This window comes from Sinohyriopsis cumingii, chromosome 15, assembly GCF_028554795.1.
Source record: "Sinohyriopsis cumingii isolate HCF-2022 chromosome 15, ASM2855479v2, whole genome shotgun sequence".
Taxonomy (NCBI): domain Eukaryota; kingdom Metazoa; phylum Mollusca; class Bivalvia; order Unionida; family Unionidae; genus Sinohyriopsis; species Sinohyriopsis cumingii.
This window is the reverse complement of record NC_142975.1, coordinates 133139987-133166567: the sequence shown is the minus strand read 5'-3', so window position 1 is coordinate 133166567 and position 26581 is coordinate 133139987. Positions and strand designations below refer to the sequence as shown.

The 26581-nt window shown below is 35.6% G+C and overlaps 1 protein-coding gene across 1 annotated transcript; it reads left to right on the top strand.

Annotated features, from left to right (window-relative positions):
- On the top strand, positions 1-22659 carry LOC149782804 (uncharacterized). The gene is made up of 4 exons (XM_089934321.1): positions 1-128; positions 12196-12411; positions 12852-12967; positions 16691-22659. Exons 1-4 carry the CDS (start codon positions 117-119, stop codon positions 18231-18233), a joined length of 1887 nt encoding a protein of 628 aa, XP_089790447.1. The 5' UTR covers positions 1-116; the 3' UTR covers positions 18234-22659.
- The last annotated feature ends 3922 nt before the right edge of the window (positions 22660-26581 follow it).

Here is a 26581-nt window from a genome sequence, read left to right as displayed (position 1 = left end):
GTCCTGCTTGATGTTTACTATGTTTAGTGTACTATATGTACTCAGATTATGCGGAAAATGGATAGTACTTTGATAACAGTGTTCTGGATTGTTTCTTTTGATAAGAATACGCAGAAATGAATGCATTTGTGAGTATAAATTTTAGATACTTCATTCCATCTACATCAAAATTTGAATCTGAAGTCATGCAAATAACCCAACATGTAAATTTGGAATGCTTTAGACAGTGTAGCTATAATGAGATAATCAATAATCTATTATTCAATCCACATTACAAAATAATCTCTCTCTCTCTCTCTCTCTCTCTCTCTCTCTCTCTCTCACGATTAAAATGAATATAACAAGTGAAAGGAAAAAATATATATTTGGAAGCGGAAATGCAAAATATATGACATTTCTAATTCTTGAAAGTACGTATATGGAGAGATGTCAAGATAGAAATCAATAATATCACAAAATCCGAAAATAGATTTCTGCTGCTACAGTCAACTGAGTCGTCGTGGTAATAAATATGTTTCGATATGCTGAGAAAAATGGAGTAAAATGATAACCTAAAGCAAGATTACAAGAGTTGGAATTTGGAATTGATCATAATTTTATCAAGCAAGGAATTCGTTCTTTGTACGGAAGACTGCAATATTCAAAGCAATGAAACATTTGAGGGTCTTTTCTGTTATAATAAATACAACTTTGAAAGAAAATATACCGTAATTTTACATCACGAGTTTTTACATGATGCCAACCTTCCTCTTATTTAATATAATTAGACTCGAAATTATGGTCCTAAATTTGAAAATTGCTATACGAATAAAAATAGAGTTTGGAGAGTCACCACAAAATAAAACAAACCCCTGCCATTTACATACTTAGATAAGTCAAGTGACCACATCAAGGAGTGGTTTAAATATCGGACCATACAGCCGTGAAAGCATATAAAGGGATTGCTATTACCTGCAATACATTAGCAAACTCTTTTCTCATAAGACCCTGACATATGTTTTAGATATGTGTTATACCATCAGTAGCCCCTTTCGACAGGGGGCCCCGAGTGGCCGAGTGGTCTAAAGCGCTCTCCGTTACGGATCACTGCCATCTCACCTCTGTCTGCGTAGGTTCGAGTCTCGGGTTCGGCCAATGTGGGTATGTGAGAAAGCTTGCCAGTAGCTTCTCGAGGGTCGGTGGTTCTTTCCGGGGTATTCTCGGGTTCTTCCTCCACCATTAATACTGGCCGCCATGTATAGCCTATCGTGTGCTGAAAAATGGCGTTAATCCCTACAACAACAACAACCCTTTCGACAGATTAAGTCAGACTTGTCGCTGAACTGGAATAAATTCAGTCTCATCACGGAATCAAGTCTCGTGCAATCGTGGCTCCGTGAGATTATCGCCTTACAAGGATTTGGGAGTCTCGTTTAAATAGACTCTCGTGTGTCTCTGGGTGTCTTTGGGCTAGGCACGGGGACCAGTTCTTGAACAAAGAACTGTTCTTATGGTAACGTAAAGCACTTTGTTCAAGAACCGACAAGAACCTCGTTATCGATTGAGACCTTACACGATCTCTTAAGAGGTAATACTACAAAGAACAAAGCTGGCAGAAGATGCCGAGGTATGATCCGCTGATTTTTGTTATGACAAGCGTGCCCAGGAACAAGCGAGAACATTTGTAAACGTGTTCTTAGCTATTTGAGAGAAGATTTAGAATATATCGCGAAAAGACGGACTCTGAGAGATCTACACCGAACGAGTTTGATCAAGGTCTGTTCTGTTGACTGTCACCGATTGGTATTGCTCGTCTGTCCGTTCCACTGTATGCGCATAAGTGATACATGTGAACATATTTATGATATTCTTTAGAAGTGGCAGAATATATTGGTGTCAAAGCCGATACTGTAATCTATGGTTATGTCTTCGTTGAGTTTGTGTCACAGTTTGATAGATTTTTCCTATTATTTTTTGTGGTCGGTCAAAAATGGAAATGAGCAAGTGGAAATGCGCATTTATATAATCTGTATTTCTATTAAGAATGCTGACTGACCTGTCAGCCAATCAGCAACTTTAGCAGCTTCGATTGGAGCTTATAATAGTTTGCATTAACGTTATATGGAGCTGGTATGGCGAAGATCACAGAGAAAGGTCTGAATGAACTATACTTCGGGGAATTAAACATTACAGCCACCACATTGAAAACATGTCCTTATGCTGACAAAAGGAATGGAACATTAGTCCATTATGTTAACATCAGCATCGTCCTATCTGGACAAGGGAAATATAACATTAATTCGTAGGTTGAGCCGGGGTGGGGGGTTGTCGGGGGGGGGGGGGTTTAAAACGGAAAGGTAATATTAAAATCATTGGCACCGACTGACCAAGAAAGCCTCATACTGACCCACGGCTACTGGTCGCCTTACTGACTAGCACCCTCACACACTGACACTCTTCTGGGAATTAAACTTTGTGTGGTACTATGGTCTTTTATAAACATTGAACAATATGGAGAGAAGAAAAAGTCTGGTGATAGTCATTTTACTAACCAACACGCATTTTTATATTATCGAGCCCTTGGGTGATTGGCATTTTTTACTTTCAAGTGTGTTACAAAAGATTCATGGTCAATGCTGCATCCAGTCTGTTTATTCACTTTGCTATTCGTCTTATCAACCTGGACTCAATAACTGACTGGCCTGCTACCAGGTGTCGCTTTGATAAAGATTAGCTGAAAATGTGCGTCAACATATCCAATGTAAATGTTGCATTGGGTCAATTAGGTTCCTAACTTTCTTTTGCAAATTTAATGTTTTCGTTTTGTTTTGTTTTTTGTCCTAAGTTTGATACGCTCAGTGAAATGTTACCTATAGTAATGTGATGTCGATTGACAATAAGACCGAGGCATTACTACACTAAAAACAAGACCGGAATTTCGTTTACAATAAGGTTTTTCGTGTAGTTTAAGGTTGTTACAACATCCATTATCCTGTGACTTGATTCATCGATTGAACAAATGGTGAAAAGATAGCGAGATGCTGTCAAACGAGTACAGAACTTGACTAAGGATGAAGTTTTCGAATATTTTACAGCTGTTCATTGTATGGGTTTACATATCAAAACAACAAACAACATACATTGTTCTGCTATTTTACTGGCTAATGGTACGGCAAAACATTTTAGTTCCGAACTTTGCAACAAATGTACTTGAGTTTTGCGTCAAGTACAGAGTTTGCGAAGAAACATTGATGCATTGATGCTGTCTTCTTAAATTATTCATGGGAGATTATATATATATATATATATATATATATATATATATATATATATATATATATATATATATATATATATATATATATATATATATATATATATATATATATATCATATTATTGAATCTCGCTAAGTAGTACGCTATAATTATTTTCATGTATAACCTGCGAGCGAGTTAATTTCTAGAAAACTTCGAACGCTGGCACACACCTAACCTTTCACCGTAAAATTCAAGGTTATTTAGTCCGAATTAAGGTATGGTGTTCAAGCTAGCAGTGAATGAATGTTAGACTTAGGTGTAACTTGAGGTTTGATGTTCAAGCCAGTAGTGAATGAAAGAATAAATATTAGACTTATATGTAACTTGAGTTTTGGTGTTCACGCTAGTAGTGAATGAATGAATATTAGACTTAGATATAACTTGAGGTTTGGTGTTCAAGCTAACAGTCAAGGATTGAATATGCGACATAGGTGTAACTTGAGGTTTGGTCTTCAAGCTAACAGTGAATGATTGAATATGCGACATAAGTGTAACTTGAGGTTTGGTGTTCAAGCTAGTAGTGAATGAATGAATATTAGACTTAGGTGTAACTTCAATGACAGTTCGGTCCATAGTATCAACATCTGGGGAGAAATGAATCTATGATATATTTAACTACATTTTCGTATTTGCTGTAAATAGTTGCTATTTTAACCCACGAACGGTTGCAACACCACTTTCTAGTTCTACAGAACTAGATGATTATACTGTGTCAAGTAAACAAAAACATGAAGGATAAAAGACATTATCATGGGTCTTTGGAGTGTACTTTTATATAGAAGTGGGAAGTAAAACCAAAGAACATTGTTGTTTTGCATCGAACATTGAGTGTCTGTGCAGAACTTGAATAATTTAGTCCCTTGACATGAGTTTATTGTCCAGTGTGCCCAAAATCAGGCTGGTATATCGTCCCAACAAACGTTTGAGTCGAATCCTGGTATGAAAGAAGACATATTCGAGCCGAGTCACTTTAATTCCTCTCAAAGAGTTCAGTCACAGTATCGATTTCCAAAGTTCCCACCGAAAACGGAAAAATGACCATCCTCCTCGTTTAGCCCAACACTTGGGCGTCTTGTCAGTGCTATAGTCAAAGGGAATGCCCTGTTGCGAAGATACATTTCAGAAAGTACCTAAATTAATCATCGGTTCTGTGTGTAATTGTTGTTGGAACGTATTAAAAGGAATGGTTTCCTTGGCCAAGAAAGAGAGAACGTATTGAAAGGATTTTCCTTTCAGCAAGACAGAGAAAGAGAGATTAGGTTGACACTTAAGAAAATTCTATTTCTTCGGAGATACGATAACGGTTGCAAGAACAATCGAAGTACACGTTAGGCAAACGCATTTGACGACAATTTCCACGAGGTCAGACGAACATATCATGAATCAAATTGCAACGATGTTACAAATATCTGTTTTGTGTCATTGACGAGTTTTAAAAATAGGTTTGGGTGGTTCCTTTGACATCTAGTACAATTTCACAGTCAGTTGCGAACTGACAAAAAGATGACCTAAATATAAAGGCGCTTAATTTCTCAACCAACCATTTTTTTAAAAAAAATTATAAATCGACATATTCACAAATTACTTTCCAACACTCATCACTCTTTCGTACAGGTTTTTTTAATAAAAGAATTATATGCTTTAGCAAATGATGCCATAACGCAAGGACATGAATTTCCGCCTGACATACTCATCGACAAAGTCCCAAACAAGCGTTACTCAATGCGCGGAAAATCATGTTGATCGATGCAATAAAAGAGCTCTTTGGACTCAGTGAAACACCAATGAATTCGCTTCACACCGATGTCAAAACGGGTAATTCAGCCCCAACGCCACAGACAGGACATGCCAAAAAGAGTCGTCGAAAATAGGATATGGTATCACGGTACCAATTGTTTTTCCATATACCTCAATGCTAATGTTTTGTGAAATAAATATACTTTCTGTCCTACTTGGGCATGCATGTCACACACTGTCATATAGAACAATGCTAGATTGTCAATTTGACAATGACATAACCAGGTACTCCATTGCATTTAAGAGAGATAACTCTACTGGAACTAGACAGGGGTAAGAGTTATCTAGTCACAACAAGCACATTTTCAGCCATGTGTACCATATTTTTAAAAAATCATAAAAAATACAAATATGATCTAGATAGAAATTAACACAAACTCACATGTTGCCAAGAGGCTCAACATTTTTTTAAAGCCAAACAGAAAGTACAACTCTTACATAATGCACCAATCACAGCTAGTGTTGTTCTTTAATTCTGAATACAATGTTCCATACACCTTAAGCTCCGCCCACCTGGACTTGCTCATTTGGTACCGTTATACCATATATATATATATATATATATATATATATATATATATATATATATATATATATATATATATATATATATATATATATATATATATATATATATATATGTTTTCACTACAAGGATTAAAAGCAGGGAAGATTGAGGGGATTACTTTTCTTAAACTCCGCGCATGAATACGAAATACAGGAGTAGAATCTGTAGACCGTTTGAAATATTCGTACAATTTCTCTTCTCTCTTTTATATGTTCCTTATGGTTTTCTGAATAAAATGTTACATGAATGCTGATGCTATGTACGAAAATAATCGAACTGTGACTAGATTACACTTCCTCATACAACATGCCCTGTGGCAGCATTTGGCCTGAAATATACCTGCTTACGGTGAATTTGAAAGACTTAGGGGATAGAAATAAAATTAACTTAAGGCTAAGACTGAATGATTGAAAAAAAAAAATAAAATAAATATTATTCTTTGAAATTATTTCTCCAAAAATTAAGGAAAATATTACTGAAAAGCAGCTTCACGGCTATTGGAGTCAGTTGAATATGTAAACTTTTTAACTTTTTGACATTTGAAGTACATGATCCTGATCTGTTCCAGCGTTGTTTAAGCTGTACATTTGTCAGTGACATCTCAGGAATATTTATGACAATTTTCATGTTCTTATCTGTTAACAAAACTAGTTACTATGTTTAGTAATTGGAATGTAGACTTGGGAAATCGATCACACTGCATGTTGCGCTAGAGGAAGGAAGTAGTGGAGGAGGCTTGTGAAACTCGGGCACTAATGATCTATTCAAGAAAAATGCACACTAATTATCCAGAAGAAATGTCTTTTTGTTTTCAGTTTCATTATTAGCTTTTCCATCCAAATTAAATTATGCTATGCTAACTGGAATTACATACATAAATATAGATTAGAGAGAGCTAAAGCAACACGTCCATTAATACCTTTACGCATAACATATCCTGTTTCGGTAGCAATCGATAGCAGTTATATGAGGCAAGGGTAATTTAACATGGGAATGACACATGGGGGCATAAGGGTAATTTAACATGGGAATGGCACTTGGGGGCATAAGGGTAATTTAACACGGGAATGGCACTTGGGGGCATAAGGGTAATTTAACACGGGAATGGCACTTGGGGGCATAAGGGTAATTTAACATGGGAATGGCACTTGGGAGCATAAGGGTAATTTAACATGGGAATGACACATGGGGGCATAAGGGTAATTTAACATGGGAATGGCACTTGGGGGCATACGGGTAATTTAACACGGGAATGGCACTTGGGGGCATGAGGGTAATTTAACACGAGAATGGCACTTGGGGGCATAAGGGTAATTTAACATGGGAATGGCACTTGGGGGCATAAGGGTAATTTAACATGGGAATGACACATGGGGGCATAAGGGTAATTTAACATGGGAATGGCACTTGGGAGGATAAGGGTAATTTAACATGGGAATGGCACTTGGGAGGATAAGGGTAATTTAACATGGGAATGGCACTTGGGGGCATAAGGGTAATTTAACATGGGAATGGCACTTGGGGGCATGAGGGTAATTTAACACGGGAATGGCACTTGGGGGCATAAGGGTAATTTAACACGGGAATGGCACTTGGGGGCATAAGGATAATTTAACACGGGAATGGCACTTGGGGGCATAAGGGTAATTTAACATGGGAATGGCACTTGGGAGGTTAAGGGAAATTTGACATGGGGGCATAAGAATGACATAAAGGCGTATACAGAGGTAAAGGTGTTTAATAGGGATATACAAAACGTATACGTACGCAAACAAACAAGGAAATAAACAAACATAGTGATCGTTTGTGGGGCACTAAAGTCAGCTTTCGTCCTTCCATGATATTCCAAAGTAGATCTATTAAGCCTTTCCGCGCATGGGGTCCTTTATATCTTCTTATATACCAGAGAGTAAGACAACCTTCAACAATTCCCCCAAGCAGCACTCCATTCAGTCCTTTAATCAAGGGTCCTTTCAGCATGGGTAAAAACAACACGTTGCATCAACATCTTTCTTTTGACTGATGGGAATTTTATTTTTTACCATTTGGCAAATAACGTTTCGATGCTTTGCTAAGTGTTATTTCTGGTGTTTTGATAAAGGTATCGTTCCTTTGAAAACATTCAAACAACATTCAAACACTGTATCAATGATTTCTTTCGGGGCTGTTTGTATGAGTTGTTTTCACATGATAGATGGGATTTCGACAGGACCGACACGACGTGAACATGAACCCTAACAGCAAGGCTATAAAATCCTCCGCGTTGAACCAACATATTTTCCTTTTGACTGATGGGATACTTCTTCGCGAGAAACATTTCGATGACTTGCAAAGCGTTCTTTCTGGTGTTTTGACAACGGTACCGTTATTTTTCTTTTCGTTCCTTTCCCTTTCTTTTTCTTTTCTTGGGGAAGAGTGATGGCTTCTTTTGAGTGACATCTTTTTTCAGGAGCAAAAACAGTCGATGATACCCAAGAGAAGTTTTCTCAGGCATGGATGAGATCCGAGGGTTGTAGGCGCACGGTATCGCGTTGATTATGAAAACCAGGAATGAGTGGCATCACTTTCGCAATAATAAGGTTTTGCATGTGCAGCTTCTCTTTCCATAGCCATAGTGGTAGAAGTAGAGAAGTGTCCAGGATACGGCATCGCTGAAATCGCAAGGCAGAGCATGGCATTTATCACTTAACTTGTGTCTGTGTGACAGGTAATGACATCGTAATGGTCTTCTTGATGAGAGACGTGAATGTATTATTCACTGGGGAAATCTTTGCCACGAAACATGATCCAGCTCCTCTTGAGGGTGCACTTTTAACGCGTAGCCTGGAACCAAGACATCTTGCAATGTTTGTATTTCAGGAATGTCACAGGTCTCTGGATAGGCCAGCTTGTAGTGATAGGTGTTCTACTTCGTTGTGACTCTGTCCGATTTTCGAATGTTCTCCCAGTCTCTGTTCCATTCTGCCATTGCGTTCTTCTAGGCATACGTTTTTCCCACGATGACGGCTCGGGCTAAACACATCTGGTCTTGGTCGTTGTTTATTTGGATGAAGCAATGCTTGGGTGCTGAGAAGTTTGTGCACCAGTAATAACAATTTTCTGCGTTGTCCGCTCCGTATCAGAGGAGAAACGTGGGCCATGTAAAGCGTAGCTTTTTCATCGGTGCTGTGAAACTGGATATATATATATATATATATATATATATATATATATATATATATATATATATATATATATATATATATATATATATATATATATATATATATATATATATATATATATATATAGTATACAGAATGTCTAGTCCACAACATCAAAAGCAAGACAGAAGTAACAAGAGACAAAGGTTAAGATACCTGTTATCATTGTCAGGAGAAAGGACATTGGTCTTCAGAGTGCAGTAAGAAACAACAGACCCGATCAAAGGAAAAAAGAAAAGGAGACAGCTTCAAAATATGAAGTAAAACCCTGCCAAAAATGAAGACGAACCAATACTAATCCAGAAAATAGGAAAAGAAGAGAAGAAGAAAGTGAAGTGGAAAACCCTGTGCCAGACTATCCCATGTATGTGAATGTGAAATCGTCATGGGTTTTCACGAACATAACAGATACGGCTGTTTGGAAAGGAAGGATTGACTTGGAGAGGCAAGGCTGTCTAAGAGTGTCTTGATATGTGCGGTCCGAATGTCAGACAGAGTTTGAGAGAGAGAAGAAGACCAATGCGATGTTCCGTACGTTAACTCAATTTAACAAACCCAACGGCCCTTATTAGGGACACTCAGTAGCTTGTTTGCTTGCCTGCTTGTTTTTCTGTGTATGTCTTTGTTTTGTTTGTCCATAGAAACCACATGACAAATTTTCCTTATGCCTCCAAGTGTCATTCCCATGTTAAATTCCACTTATGCCCCCCCCCCCCCCCAGTTCCATTCTCATCTTAAATTCACCAAATGCCCCAAGTGCCATTTCTAACCCCAATCGCCACATATAAGTACAATCGATTTTCTTTGAAAACTTTCTAACCAGTGATGTAAACACGTACAATGGCAAGAAAAATATTGTTTCTTTTAAAGATTTGCCTCTTCTTTCACGCTTATAATTAATGAAGATCTGAAGATTTGTGATAGAAAAGAACCATCAAGAAATTATGTTCAATGATATGGTTCGTCTAAATTCCCGAGTCATATCAAAGACTTGCAAAGACGGTACTAACAGTTGCCTCGCTTGGCGCTCAGCATTAAGAGGTTAGTGTTAGCACTGGTCGGCCTGGTGTCAGGATAATGTGACTGGGTAGGACATCATGTTACATGTCTGCGATAGTGCTAGACATCCCTATAAACTGCCACACTGCAGGCGTCGTAGCGATATGACAATTTGTTTTTTAAAGCTACGTTAAAAATAAAAATTACACACACACACACACACACACACACACACACTCACACACACAAACTTTAGTATGGATACACGCACATATGGCAATACACGTAAATGTCAATTTAGTGATACGATGGAATGCCCACGCTTTCACTGGCTGAATATTACAACCAAAATAAAGGATCCAATGACTAAATTGAATGCACTAATGTCAGTTACCGCTCTGGTGGCCTAGTGATGAGAGCGTCCGCCTCGAATGAGGGAGGTCGTGGGTTCGATCCCGGTTGAGTCATACCAAAGACTTACAAAAATGGATATTTACATCTGCCTCGCTTGGCGGTCAGCATTACGAGGTTAGTGTTAGGACTGGTCCGCCTGGTGTCAGGATAACGTGACTGAATGGATGCTACATTTCTGCGGCATGATGCCCCAGTGCTAGACATCACTATAAACTATCACACTGCAGACGTCGTAGCGATATGACTGAATGTTTTTAAAAGCTACTTTAAAAATCCAAATCACACACACACACTAAAGTCAGTTAAGTTAAAATGTGGATAGATATTAAAAATAAAAAATATATATCAATTTATCTGAATGTTAATTGCATTGTGGACCATATATATATATATATATATATATATATATATATATATATATATATATATATATATATATATATATATATATATATATATATATATATATATGAATCTATTATTAATATTATTATTAGTACTGAAATATTACTGAATTAAAAAATGCTTTAACTATTATTGCTTACCTATTTATATAGGATAAGCTGGATCATAAGCAACGTTTTGTAAATTTTGGTCAATATTGTCTACCATAACCTGGAATGAAATTTCAAGCGTAACCTTGTAAGGACATGCATGTCACTATCAGTATATGACCTAAAATCATCAAACATCAGACGATACACTGAATATATTTCGTGATCAAAACCAATGTATGTATAACAATTTCCACTGGAGTTTTGTATATGAGGATCAACGTAGTTGCGTGCACTTTACTAAAAAGTGATGTTTATTCTTTTTCATTGTAAACTTTAAACAATGGCTTAAGCGTAGATTCGTCAGAAGGCTGACGACGTTACGAGGTAGCACGCGGCCTGAGCCCCAATACAAAGTCTGGTTTTGTATCAATCGTTTTGGATTGGATATGAATTTGTGAGAAGAGTAAGAACGCAAGACGTATTAATGCGCGGACGATTGACTCAGGTTTAGATTATGTATAAGTTAAAACAGCCTTATGACAGCGATATATTCTGAAAGAGTATGAATTGTGCTTATATCATTGATGAAAATAGATTTGTATCGAGTATACTGTTCTCTTTACATGGCGCTTGCCGCACACAATCATGTTCCTTTTGTAACCAACCTTTCTTGCTTTAGTCTAAGAACAACCGTCCAATAATGTATTCTTTCAGTTCATTAAACGAAAACAACCATAAAATAACCCTATCTAATAGATGTGTGTGTATGTGTGATTTGGATTTTTAAAGTAGCTTTAACAATTTTTCAGTCATATCGCTACGATGTCTGCAGTGTGACAGTTTATAGTGATTTCTTGCACTGGGGCATCATGCCGCAGACATGAAGCATGATGTCCCACCCAGTTACATTATCCTGACACCAGGCCGACCAGTCCTAACACTAACCTCTTAATGCTGAGCGCCAAGCGAGGCAGCTGTTAGTACCATTTTTGTAAGTCTTTGGTACGACTCGGCCGGGGATCGAACCCAAGACCTCCCGCATCCATCTAATAGATGCATCCCATTAAGGTCATTAGCAGACGATATTTTACCTAGACGGTGGACAACCGGCATGCGACCATCAAAACTGACCATTTTGAACAAGGCACGCTGTGACAAAATCAACTTATAAACTCAACCGTAAGTCTGCCAGCATACCACAAATATGGCTGTTGAGACGTCATTCGTGATCATTCTATAAACCAAATTTTAGATAAGAAGTACGCTCTGACGTTAATTAATAATGCCAATATCGGGACATACATACAAAGCAAGGTCACTTGACTTATGGATGAACAGATGGATTGATTTTTTAATTAATTGACTGACTTTTAAAAGAAAATAATTTTGAAATTCACCAATGTCATTATTTCTTTGCAGAAATTACTACCATTGTTTATTCTGATAGATTACGCAATATCTCAAGTCCGCCAACCAATAGGGGTGGACTATTCAATTAGTAAGAAAGATCAAGAGTGGTTGGATAGTCTGTTCCGCTTTCCTGATCGACCTCGAATCAGGAAGGAGTACAGGATGTTGACCGACGAGGAAAGACACAATTTTCACAAAGCCTTCCATCTAATGAGAAATGATACGGTAAACAATTAAAGAAACATGTTGTATAGTTAGTATAGTCAACATTATAAAAATAACAACAACAGCAGCATCAATAATAATAATAATAATAATAATAATGTCCATATAGAAAAGCCATTGGGTTAGCATGTTAATGATTTTTGAAATTATGAATTCAACGAATACATATCCGTCTAAAACTAGAATATGTTCAAGATAGTATTCAGATATGTGTTTATTTACTCTCATATATATATATATATATATATATATATATATATATATATATATATATATATATATATATATATATATATATATATATATATATATATATATATATATATATATATATATATATATATATATATATATATATATATATATATGTGTGTGTGTGTGTGTGTGTGTGTGTGTTTATTTATTTTCTATTTATTTATTTATTTATTTATTTATTCCAGAGTGTAAAACCCAACAAATTTGACCTGATAGCTTCTATACATGCCCGTTCCTCCACCCGCCTGAATGGTCACGGGGGTCCGGTATTTCTGCCATGGCATAGAGTCTATCTCCTCTTGTAAGTGTTAGGCAAGTTATGTCCTACTCTCCACTTTGTTTACATGGGCAAATCAGCAGGTACAAAACATACCTCAATCACTCATCGGGCCTCAACAGTTTTGGATTGGCTTTATTAATTATGTGTCAGAAAGCCATACAGCGTACCCTATGGGAGGGTTTGGGCGATAAGGTTTTCAGAAGAATTTTATTTAAATCTCTCTCTCTCTCTCTCTCTCTCTCTCTCTCTCTTCTTTTCTTCACAGATTGTAAGGACATTTTTATTACTTTGACTTTAAGTGTATTTTATTATTATATACTCCTTTTTCTCTCCGTTAACTTTAGATTATCAGAATCATTCATTATGTTGCGATACTGAACACCTTAATAATGCACACTGACCTTTAAAATAGTAGAGTGTGTCAGGAATTGTTTTGTAAACAAAACATGTAACTCTCATATAGTAGACGCTTTATGTTTTTGCGTATTAGTTTTGTTTGTAAATGAACTAAAGAAGGTGTTTCGTCTTTTGAAAGTAGAGGTGATGAATTGAACGAGGTGAAAGAGTTTACCGTATCAAAAATGAAAGTTTCAAAAAACATCAAATGTTTGCTGAAAACTTTACAGTTTGTGAAGAAACGTTCAAACAAATGAACGTGATATTCGTAATGTGCCCAACAAACGTGAGAGACGTAGTATTGAAAACGCTATTCTGATCATTTTAAACAGCTATTTAGGAGAACTTTTCGTAAATGGAATGGTTCAGACTATGACTAGTGCTCTGCGGGGTATATAAGAATTGCATGAAAAAGAATATTGAGGCTATCGCATATCTATTAGAGACGTGCCATTTTATAAGTCAAAGTACTAAATTCGAGAACAAATGCAACTGAAGATATTTGTAGAAATGTTAGGGCCACGGAGCCAATAAGCCAAGACCACGAAGACTTCCAATTTCCGCTGGTTGAATGAACTGTCAAACACAGCAGCTGCTTTGCAATCTTCCACTTTATCTCTTTAGACACGAATGTTCCGGATTTAGACTAGCGATAGACGCATTATAGGTCATAACATGACTGGGGTCCCTACAAAAACATGCAAGTGACAAGGCATACATATGCCTTCTTTAGCTGGTAATATGAACGGCAAAAAATATGCTTATATTTTTGCATCTTGAATTTCCTAAAAATATACTTTCTTACTTCTGTAAATCCAAAGTACATGAGTTATGGCATGGGTTCTAAAAGCTGATTACACATCACGAAATTATACTGTAATTTCGACTACATTTCCAACTGCAATTACAGTTTTCTTACAGTACTCAATATGAAATGAACTGGATATTCCATATCGTCTTTCTAAAAATTTCAACTGGAAAGATTTTTATTTTTATTAATTCTGATTCCAAACATTCAAAAACAAAACAGAAATAACATGCAGCTGATTAAAGACCCGTCCCTCCCTGCTGAAATTACATTTACTTTCCGTGGAATTGACACAGCAAATAAATTCAGTCCATAACCAGCAGAATTGAGTAGAACCGACAAAATAACCCAACAAAATCCATCCATTCCAAACCAACTGGAAAAGTTGTTCATTCAGAATATGACTCTAAATTAAAATGTTATGTATGCCAAAACAACAAATCATTTTCAAACTGATGTCGAGCGCGCGACGAAATTAAAAGGTCGCTGGGCGGTACAATCTGCGCATTAAAATTGTTATTGTGTATTAACGAATCTACGGTTGTGTATTTATTTTGGAACACAGCATAACTTTAATTACTTTGTTTCATGTAACGTACTTTTTATATTTACGACGTAGGTAGAATAGCAAAATGAGTAAATAATTAAAAAGTTACTCCATTCGTATCGGAAACTATCAACTCCTTTTCTCTGATTTAAAAAGTTCATACAGTCCGAAAAGTTCGTTCATATATTCCCATACAAATGCAGTAACCTATAAATCTACGTTTTAATGAGAAGTGTGTTTTCATTTGTTTCTTCTCTTCATTGTTATTTTTTGGGCTTACAATGCAAACTAGTAAGCTTAACATTGCAATTAAAATTTAATATAACTAGGAAATGCTTTGTCACGTTGTGTGAGAAAATTGATAACAATGTCTGCTATCATTTTTACAGATATCTTCGGATCGAATTCGTAATTCAAAGTACTTTAGGTAATGCCAATACGTGTATATACTATTACGACTTTAGACTGATTCTGAAAAAAAGAAACTATCTGACCGTGACTTGGCCATTGCGTTACGGTCAAATTCCACGGTTACTTCAACGAGAACCTTGCCGTTCTGGTGAGAAACTATGTTTGTTTTGCAATCAGCAGTGATGTCACCGGTCGGCTTAGGCTTAGAGACCGGAAATCCGACATCATAATGTATCAGTGCTACTACCACATATAGCTTTAAAAGAGACCATCGGTATCCAATCAGAATTAACATAGTCAGATTTTGGGGTGGGGTTCTCAAGCAGCCAGACATTATTCTGTTACATTCATTGGGAAAAATAACAGCGCACGTTTGGACGTGGAAAGAATAAATCATAGAGAAGTTTGGGGATACTTGACTTCACACCGAGAGTTCATTGGTCACTCACAAAATGAGCGGGAAACGAGTTCTAGGAACTTCAGACGAGATTTTAAACATTTTTCTGAGGCAGGACGCTACCCGAAATTAGAGAGAGGAGAAGATGTGGACGGGCGGGAGAATGAGCCGTAGTGCGAAGGCTCAGGGCCGGAGACGGAAACAAGGGTACCGAAAATACCGACGAGGAGGGCCAGGAGAACTGAAACAAGGGTACCGGACGTACCGACAAGGAATACAATGTGGAAGTTACAGATTAGTACCATAGAAGGGACACGGGAAGGAAACACTCTCACCTTTAATTTCGCGTGATGAAATAATGCAATTTGAATACATCTTGTCTTGATTGGAAACAATTGAATTGAAAATTGTCCTGTAATTGTTGAATACCGTGATAAAGTTTATTTAATTGTTATACCTTTCACCTTAATATTTTCTGTTTTATATACCAAGACCGTCGGCCTTGCTGACTGGGTTCTCGGAGCTAATTAATCTTTAAATTGTCTGTCCTTCTCCGGTGTTAATAATAATTCTGTAGGGGGCACGTGACATATTTCAACAACGCTGATGATGACAATGACGACGGTGATGCCCGTTGAGGATGCTTATAACGACAGCCGTGTATCTTAATTCATTGTGATTTGATAGATGTTTCTTACGAAGAAAGCGGGAACAGTAGAAATTTTGAGTATAACACCCTTCTCTCGTCTGACTGAATCAAGATAAACACGATGAATCAATTTTTTATACATAACTAAGAAAGGAGCAACATTGCTTATGGAGAACGGGGATGCATTTTAGAAAATGACTTTGAAAAGATACATAAGAGTCTATGTACCAGCCTGTTGTTATTTAATTAGATTTTTTTTTATTGATCTATAATTGGACATACACACACACACATACATACATACATACATACATACATACAAACGTACGTACGTACCTGTAACATGTCCACGAGACATATATACATTTCTGCTTGAGCATAAACAGTGCTTTGGCATTTGATACACATACATAAAAGCCAGTCACCCTTTTCTACCGATGATTCCATGGTTAATGACATTAGTGTTTTCATTTTTCTAAATCAGAATATATTATTAGATTATTTTGTAGACTTGTACACTTTTAACTTGATTTCAGGTTTGAGAATGCATTAAGAGAAATGATGCCTTTGGTGACCATTCCATACTGGGACACAACTCTAGACGCCGAGTTGGAGCAACCACGATTATCGTACGTGTGGTCATCCGAATTTTTCGGAAACGGGGACGGTTTTGTCACGACTGGTCCTTTTGCGGGATGGAAAACACAGATGGGGGAACTCTATCGTACGGTTGGTGGGAAACGATGGCCCATTCATAAAAGTAACTTGACTCAGATATTTAACCAACGGTATTTAGAAAATATCAACAGTCCAAACATTTCACCTGATGATCCCGAAAATAGGAACATTGAAGAACAGCATAATTTAGTTCACAGTTGGATTGGCGGGGAAATGTCAAAAATAGAAACATCAGCAGATGACCCTGTATTTTTTGTCCTGCACGCATTTATTGATTGCATCTGGGAAGAATTTAGGACCATCCAGAAAGTAAATGGTATAAATCCTTCTTTGGATTTTCCAGTACACTACGGAGATGCAAAACATAGCTTATTTTCTCCACTGGGCCTCGGCAACGTAATGACAATTGACGCTTTGTCGGAAGCTTTTGCTAGAAGTATCATTTACGCTGGTCGCCCGACATGCAGCGAAAGCAACACTTCATGTGACTCACCTTTCTTTCGATGCGACCGCAGTAAGAGTGTTTGTGTTGCATTGACTATAAAGGAAGTCGAAGAAATAAGGACATTTTCAACTAAGACTAAAAGACCGTTATTAGAGGTAGCTATGGAGTTTGAGGCAAGGTTCAGTACAACGACGGATACACAGGAGCAAGGATCCTTATTTACTAACATAACAGATGAATACAGTGGCAAGGAAATCCATACCTTTTCAAATAAGAGCAATTGGTTTGTAAGCGATAATGAGAAACTTATAGGCAATATTAAACTAACAGACGAAGGAGAAATGAGGCATGAAATGACGCGAACCATTCAGGGAGCAACTAAGGAAGACAGTTTTCTTGGAGACCAACCCTTGGTTAAAGAAATACTCGTCACTCCAATTTCACTGAAAGGAATAGTTAACGTAACTGAGAAACCAGAGGTAAACGTATATTTAGATAGGATAAGATATTTTAATCTGAAACCCATTTTTATATTTTTCTTTTTTGTGTCTTGTCTAACCTTACTCGTGATCATTTTCAAAGTACGTGAATGTTTCAGACCACAAATGAAAAGAATGACCCCATGCTCTTCTATTAGAAAGCAGAGTGAAGGACAAGAAAGGGACCTAAATATTGAAGCCCTAGATGAAATAGACAAATGTTGTGACACGTCAGATGTGCTTGAGAAAGATGAAAATTCTAAAATATATGTGACAGCTAATAGCAATAACTCCAAGCCTGAAAGGAGAAACAGAAGAGATCACGTGACCATAACGAGCTCTTTATCGTCCAGTGATCGGGATCACATAATACAGACCATCGATCATGCTTTTAAAGGTATTTTTGAAAATGAGGGCCTAACAGTTATTGTACCTAGTCACTCAGATGAACAAATATACAGAGAATGGAAATACTGAGGAATTAGTACAGCAAAGCTTCCATGTGTTGAAATCTTGAAATACGTCGGATATGACTTTAGGTCATAAACAATGTAAGAGAACACACGAAACCATCAAGTTTAGTAAAATCAAGGGAAAATATTCTTAAAGTTACAAGGTGAACATTAAAGAGACACATGCAGTAATGTGAATTAAATCCCAAATAATCCTAAATGTACAATAACAAGTCCAAAGGTATATAATATTCCGAATGGATTCCAAAAGTCTTGAATGTCGCGATGAACTAAAACGAGGCAATCAAACTCCATCTCAACAACTTATGATTTTTGTTTTTCATTTTGTTAATGAAAGTAAGGGGGTTGTGATCACCGTATACAATACTCGAAGAAGGAGCTTAACTAGTTTACACTTCAAAATGTAGCAAAGCAAATATCAAAGCCAGAAATTCCTACACTATTGTGAAATAATTTATCTGGTGCTTTTATATTACTTTTGAGCCTTTGATGATCCACGCTATTTATCTTCTTGAATCATGCTCTAACAATGTTTACAGTACTTCCGCCAACAGACCTTTATAATACTTGAATGAACTTTGGAGATGAAAGAACTGGCGCACCATTAAGCACGGCCTTTAATTTGTCGAAATATTCCTGTCACTGGTCATAAACTTGGATTTCTTACTTCACAAATTTGTCTGGGGTTCAGAAATTATGGAGAAATTTGAACAAACCTTCTGATAATATCCATCCATACCCAAAACGTTTAATTAGTTGATTTTCAGTAACAGACGCCGGGAATCCAGATAATATACTTAACCGTAACTTCTGCTTGAATTTGTATGGTTATAATGATGATAATCGTAGTTTTTTTTAAAGTTAAAGAAGGAGATTTTATTTTTTGAGAACTCATCAATTATAATGTGCGGAGACTGTAACATTGTTCAAGACTTAGATTTGGATACTTATAATATTTTACATGACAAACACCAACCGTCTTGAGCAGCAATTCAAGATCTGCAAAACGAATTGGAATTAATTGATCCCTGGCGAAATTCCAATCAAGACTTCAAGATGTGTACCTGGAGGCAAAGGTCTCCCTTGAAACAAAGTAGATTATATTACTTTCTTGTATCGGATATCATTCATGTGAATACAGCTGATGCGTGTATATTAGCAGGGCATAATACGGAAAATTTATCTATTGTTTTGAGTGTGGCTTTTTCAACGTGTCCAAGGGGAAAATGATATTGGAAATTTAATGCCCAGCTGTTGAGGAACATTGAGTATACTGATTTGGTTAAAAAGTTTATAAATTACACTGTAAATGAATATTATGTAGGGGGAAATAAGGATGACTCTCTACATCTTTCTCTTTCCTGTAAAGATAAAATGTTCTTTGAAATTATAAAAAATGAAAATAAGATCTGAAACTATATGTTATTTTATTAGGAAAACAAAAGAGAAACGGGACTGTCGAATAACATAGATGGGGAAACTCTGGAAAATGTAGAGAGAAAAAAGCAGAATTAGAGCATTGAATGTGTTATATTAAGATCTAAAGCTAGATGGTAAGAATTTGGGGGGGGGGGAGCACAAAGTACTTTTTACATCTTGAAAAAAATATGTCAATAAAATAATAAAGGAAATTATTTTTGATGATGGGACAAAGATATCTGGCCAAATAGATATATTAGAAGCTCGGAAACAGTTTTACATGGAATTGTACCAAAGTCGAATTGCTCAGCTTGATGATGAGGCTTCTCAAGAAACTCGAAATATATTTTTTAATCACAATATTAAACTTAGTCAAGAGGAAAGAGAATCATGCGAGGGTCTGCTTGCAATTAATGAACTCGGTATGTCTCTAAAATGGATGGAAAATGGAAAAAGTCCTGGTTCAGATGGATTAACTGTAGAGTTGTATAAATTCTTTTGGATGTCTCTTGGGGATTTATATACAGATCAATAAATTGCGCATATACTATAGGAAACTTTCAGATTTTCAGACTCAAGGAGTCATCACATGTCTACCAATAGAAGACAAAGACAGAAAATTATTTAAAAACTGGAGACCTATATCACTTTTAAATATTGACTATAAGATTGATTCGGGGGGCCATTGCAGCTAGGATTAAAAAGGTTCTTCCATCAAGAATCAGTGATACTCAAAAAAGATATATGAAGGGTAGATTCACTGGAGAAAATACCAGGCTATTATACGATATCATGGACCAACTTGAGAATGAAAATAGATATGGGTTATTACTGTTAATAGACTTTGAAAAAGCCTTTGACTCAATTAACTGGACCTTTGTGGAAGAAGCTTTACAATCTTTTAACTTTGGCGATTCCGTTTGTAAGCTGTTTAAACTGTTTTGTAATGAATCTGAAAGTTGTGTTATAAATAATGGGCATATGTCACTTTCTTAGACTTGAAAGATGATGTCGTCAAGGAGATCCCTTTGCACCTTATTTGTTTATCATTGGGGTTGAGATTTTAGCTATAATTTTAAAGCAAAATGTGCATGTACGGGGACTAATCTTTGACGTCAGTGAATATAAATTGAGCCAGTATGCCGATGACACTTTTATTCGTCTTGATGGATCTCAACTTTCTCTTAAAGCAACTACGAATATCTTGCAAGGTTTCCTTCTATTATCTGGACCTAAATGTAACATAACTAAAACAAAAGCTATTCGGATTGGAAACAGGAAATTTTCTAATGAATCAATATGTACCTAAATGGTTCTAAGTTGGTCCTCTTCTAACTTTACACTCCTTGTCATAGATTTTTCTCTAGATTTACAACAAATGGTAGAAATTAATATATGAAGAAACTAACAAAGGCAAAACGAATACTAACAAGCTGGATTAAAAAGACATATGTCAATAAAGGGTAACGTAATTGTTGTAAAAGCTATTGTTCTGCCCATATTCATACATCTTTTTTGAGCACTTCCAAATCCATCAACAAAAGTTGAAGCAGAACTAGATCGCACACTATTTAAATTTGTGGAAAAGTAGAGAAAATTAAACGTGATATACTAGTATCCCTTGAAAACGAGGGAGGACTAAATATGATACACATATTTTCATTCATTAGGTATATTAAGATAAGATGGGTACAATGATTGCTGGAAAACGAAAATGGAACGTGGCAAAACTTAGTTAATACAACTATACTCAGAAATAAAACGGATATTTGGAATTTAGGGAGAAGGAAATTAGAAGAATTTAGTAAGCTCAATAAAAAGAGGTTTTGGAGAGATGTAATTTTGGCAGTATCTAACTGGAAAGAATAACCGCAAAGTCCAAACGAGTATCTATCCATGAGTATTTTAAATTTTGTCATCCTCCCTAAAATGTTCTATCAATACAAATCCTGGACAGAAGCCGGTTTTGAAATTCTGAATGATCTAGTAGATAACCACGGTAATTTAATACCTTTTGAAATAATAAAACAAACAACTACAAGCGATGATTTCTTGAAATACTTCTCCTTAATATCCAAAATTCCAAAAGCATAGAAAGACGCCATAAAACAAAACCATTTAGTACATAATAATTTTGATAAGGAAGAGGATAAAATAATGAAATTGCAAAAACAAAATATTCTTAAGTTTGTTTAAAAAGATCTGTTAAAAAAGCTAAAAGACAACACACTGGTACGCAAGAAACTTGGATGCAAGTATTTAATACAAATATAAGTAGTGAGGAGTGGTCGAAGATTTATAGCCGGATGCAATGCTGTACCAAGAATACCAAGTTGATCTCTTTCATCTTTAAATTAATCCATAGAATAATCGCTACTGATGATTTTCTGAATATAATTAACATATTGGATGACAAAAAAATGTACTTCTGTAAGGGTGAAAATGAAAGTATTGGGCATCTCTTTTGTGATTCCAATATTATTTCACAGTTTTGGTACCGTTTTATTGAACCTTTTGCACCTTTTTGCCCAAATATTGTAGATTTGTCAAAAAAAAAAACATTTTTAGGAAGTGAAGAACTGGACAGGTTGTGTAATTTCTTGCTTATTTTAGCAAAATATTATATTTATACTTGCAGATTCAATATGAAAAATCCTTCTATTTTTGCTTTTAAGCAAATAGTTGCAATGCATAAGAACATTGAAAAATACACTGCTAAAATAAATAAAAAAGAGGACCAATTTCTTCAAAAATGGACCTCAATAATGAACATGTAACTTGTATCTGACTTGATGGTAAACAGGAACAAGATAGTTTAATATCACGAAGTCACCTAGATTGTGTGCCATATGCATGTGTATGCGTGTGTTTTTTGTTGTTGTTGTGTAGATTATATGTATTATCCCTAGATTATCTGATAACCAGAAATGTTTGTTTGTAAGGTGACCTTGGGATGTTTCCCCGACCCAGTGGTCAACCTATGACGGGGTTAATAAAAAAAAACACCTTAACTTCTACGGGTTTTACATGACTATATCCCATAATATGTCATAATAATGTGACACGAGTACGGCAAAAGTCAGTTTTTGCCTAAGGTGGTGCTCTAGTTTTGGATTTTGCGTAAGGTTATAATGTTCAAGTAAAAGAGTTTTCTTGGGTTTCTTTACTAGTTAAACTGGCCATTTAAAAAGAGACCTTGTATATCTTAGGTATTGTTCTAAGAACATTTTGTTCCCTTCATTTTTCTGTATAATTGATGGCTGTAATATGAGTTATAGTGTGTACAACTTGGCATTAGTTCAGATGTGCACCTCTAAAAAGAAAAAACCTGCTAACTCTCTTGGTAATTTTCACTTCCTGTACTTCAGAGGTAAATTGTAAAAAATGAGCCAGTAACATTTTTACATTTAATATATTTGGTAATTCCTTTTTTTTGCACTTTCAGAAGCTGGTATTTTGTAGTATGGCAAAATTCAACTTCACTATTTTAATAACTGCTAAATATAGTGTACTTTTACACTAATTCAGGCTGATAAGTTAGCACAAGGGAGCAGACATTTTAGTTAATGGTGTTCTTAGATCATGTGCAATTTCCACAAGTACAATATCCAAAGAAATTTCAGCCATACTATATGAAAGTAACATAGATGTATACCAGCATTTGCTCCATTGTACATGTTGCAAATGTAAACAATTTCACCTTTCACCCACCGTTCTCTCAGAAGTTCATATTGTCTGTAGAGCGCTCTTATAAAGAACACATACGTGTTATTATTATGATTTAATTTTGGCTGTATGGCTGAAACTTTTATGTCTCAAGCATCAAATCAGTCCTAATTCGCTTTGTCATCATTTATTTCTCAATTTGAATACTAATAAATGTACAAAATCATTTTTCCTATATATTTCCTTCACTCAATCCAACAGTTTAAAATTTAATTTGACACCATTACGTATTTTAAGACTTCTAATTTCCCCATAATTAAGGTCATTACACATACACAATAATGCCTCAAGGCACATTGTGTAAGCAAGATCAAAATACACATAAGTAGCTTGTTTTCATGCATAAATTCAATGTTAATGTACCATTGTGTTCAGAAAAGCATATATAATGATATGAAAATAAGAAGAATAATTGCAAACTTTTCATATTTGTTTTAAGGTGGCGCTCTACAATCTCATATTTTGCTTAGGGTTATGCATATAAGGAAAAAATAATGAGTTTGTGGGCTTGTGAACAGCCATGCACGTGAGCGTGCGTGTTTTCTAACTACTATTCCCATTTCTTGTCATCTTGTTCCTAAGTGCCTGTTACTATATTTTAGCGTAGGATTTGCACGCGGGAGAAAGAAACATGATTTATGATTATTGCAAATTGTTTACAAAACGTTCCATGTTCACATCTTCCATGCATAAACCCCGACCATAAAGAACTGAACCTTGGATTTGTTAACCTCCTCAAGTTCTTAACATTATCCTCTAAAGAACAAACATCTTAATATATTGCTAGAGAAGTCAACATGACTTTGCCCATCATTTACTGAGTTTTCCTTTATCACTTGCAACTATTTTGAACATTTTTGTTGTACGGGTGTAAATATGAGAGATACGAGTATAAACTGAATGATACAACTGATAATGTATATAAAACATAAACTGACTTACATAATTATAAGCTTGCCTTCAACATTTACAATATGTATGCTTATATCGAGTGAATAACCGATGCATTTCATCGAGTTAGTGAAAATACTTGAGCCTTTCAGCCACGAGAAAATATGAAATATATCTGTTATTGATTCGAATAAAGGAAATTGTTTATTTATCATTTAAGTTCTGCTGATTTATGTATATTCGAACAAAAAATATTAATAGTAACATAATTATCATTCCTACTTCAAGGTAGACAAAGCGCATAAACAAAGGAAATTTGAGAAAAACTATGGCGACAAGCAATCGACAAAATGGGGGGAAAACATAGATTCAGCCGTTTTTAATAATATAATTCGTGTTTCTTCAATGAATTATCAAATTTATATTTATGTTTTTATTATTTATGGGCTTCACTGTATACAAATCCAGTGACACAGGGTTCGAGTAAATAGATGTCTTTTATTGACTAATACCAACTGCATATTACATCCACTGCTGTTTTAAAGAGACTTTTTACAAAGATAAATTTCCTCCACGATCAGTTTTCATTATGCAGGAAGAAGTTACTCCGACGAAAGTCAAACTGCCCTGGTGTAGATATATAAGGAATATAAATTAATTGGCCCTACAAATATGACTAAAGAACTATTTTTAATGGTAATAACATGATTATCATCAGACGCTGGAGATCTTGATTGTTTGAGTATATCAGAATATAGTAAAGTTAATGGATGAATAAAATTTAGTCTTACACCGTTCTACCTGACGTAGTTTTCGCGTTTGTATAGACCTCTTTAAAACTAGGCCTACTACCAACTTATAATAAAAACTACCCACATCAATCCTACTACTGAAAACTGTCCCATAGTAACCATGCGTCGAATAAAAAACGTTCTGTTTTTTACCGCTCCGGTGGCCTGGTGGTTAGAGCGTCCGCCTCGGATGCGGGAGGTCGCGGGTTCGATCCCTGGCCGAGTCTTACCAAAGACTTACAAAAATGGTACTGACAACTGCCTCGCTAGGCGCTCATCATTAAAGGGTTAGTGTTAGGACTGGTCGGCCTGGTGTCAGGATAATATGACTGGGTGGGACATCATACTACATGTCTGAGGTATGATACCCCACTGATAGACATCACTATAAACTGGCACACTGCAGACATCGTAGCGATATGACTGAAAAATTGTTAAAGTTAAGTTAAAAATCCAAACCACACACACACTCAGTATAATATCTCATATCAGGAACACTGTTTTGACCTATGTTAGAGAATACGCTTAGTCTAATCCTTAACATTCCATAGTGAAACATCTTAGTAAAATCATCCACGTTGATCAGAACTAAAAGGATCAATCCAATTTTGTTTCAAGCATGTCGACGGAGACTGAAAATAAATTTCATTTTTTCTTTTAGTGGAATTTTGAAGATCTCCATGATTCGGTTTAAACCCAACAGGATATTCAATTTTTCTCTTAGTTCTTGCAAACAGGTATACCGTTAGTAAACAAGTCAACAGTACCTCCTCACATCCTGCACTCCAGCTCTCAAACCCTTTAGCCGAAGAAAGCTTATGACATGCTTTACATTCCAATCTTCTGAAATTATTGTATTTAGATTAGACATGTTCCAACATGGTATTAATGGTCAGGGTCATATGACGTGCAATGGATCTCACTACAAATATACGCGAGTTTGCATTAGAAAGATCGAAATGTGTAGAAAATAATTTTAAAGCAACACGTGTCATACCCATGCGTAATGATAGAAACAGGAATAGACTAGCAAACAAATTTTTTAATTTTGAAAAGGATCATAACAAGATCCTTATATCATTTATGACACTCTATCTTATATTACTAAATAAAAATCGACCATTTTTTGCTAAAGAAGATGGGGTTACATATTCTGTCGCAGTGAAGAAGAATGAAAAATAAAAACACTACGATATACCCAAAAGTGAAGTCTTTGTTGATTAAATCTGCTGATATGATGATAAAAAGGAAGTATTGAATTAAAATGATTAAATTGTCATGGTTGAGTATTTATCAATGTGTAAGTTGTTAAGTGATATATATATATATATATATATATATATATATATATATATATATATATATATATATATATATATATATATATATATATATATATATATATATATATATATATATATATATATATATATATATATATATATATATATATATATATATATATATATATATATGGGGGGATGGGTTGTTACGACTCTATGGTCTGAGTCTAAGTAACAGAACG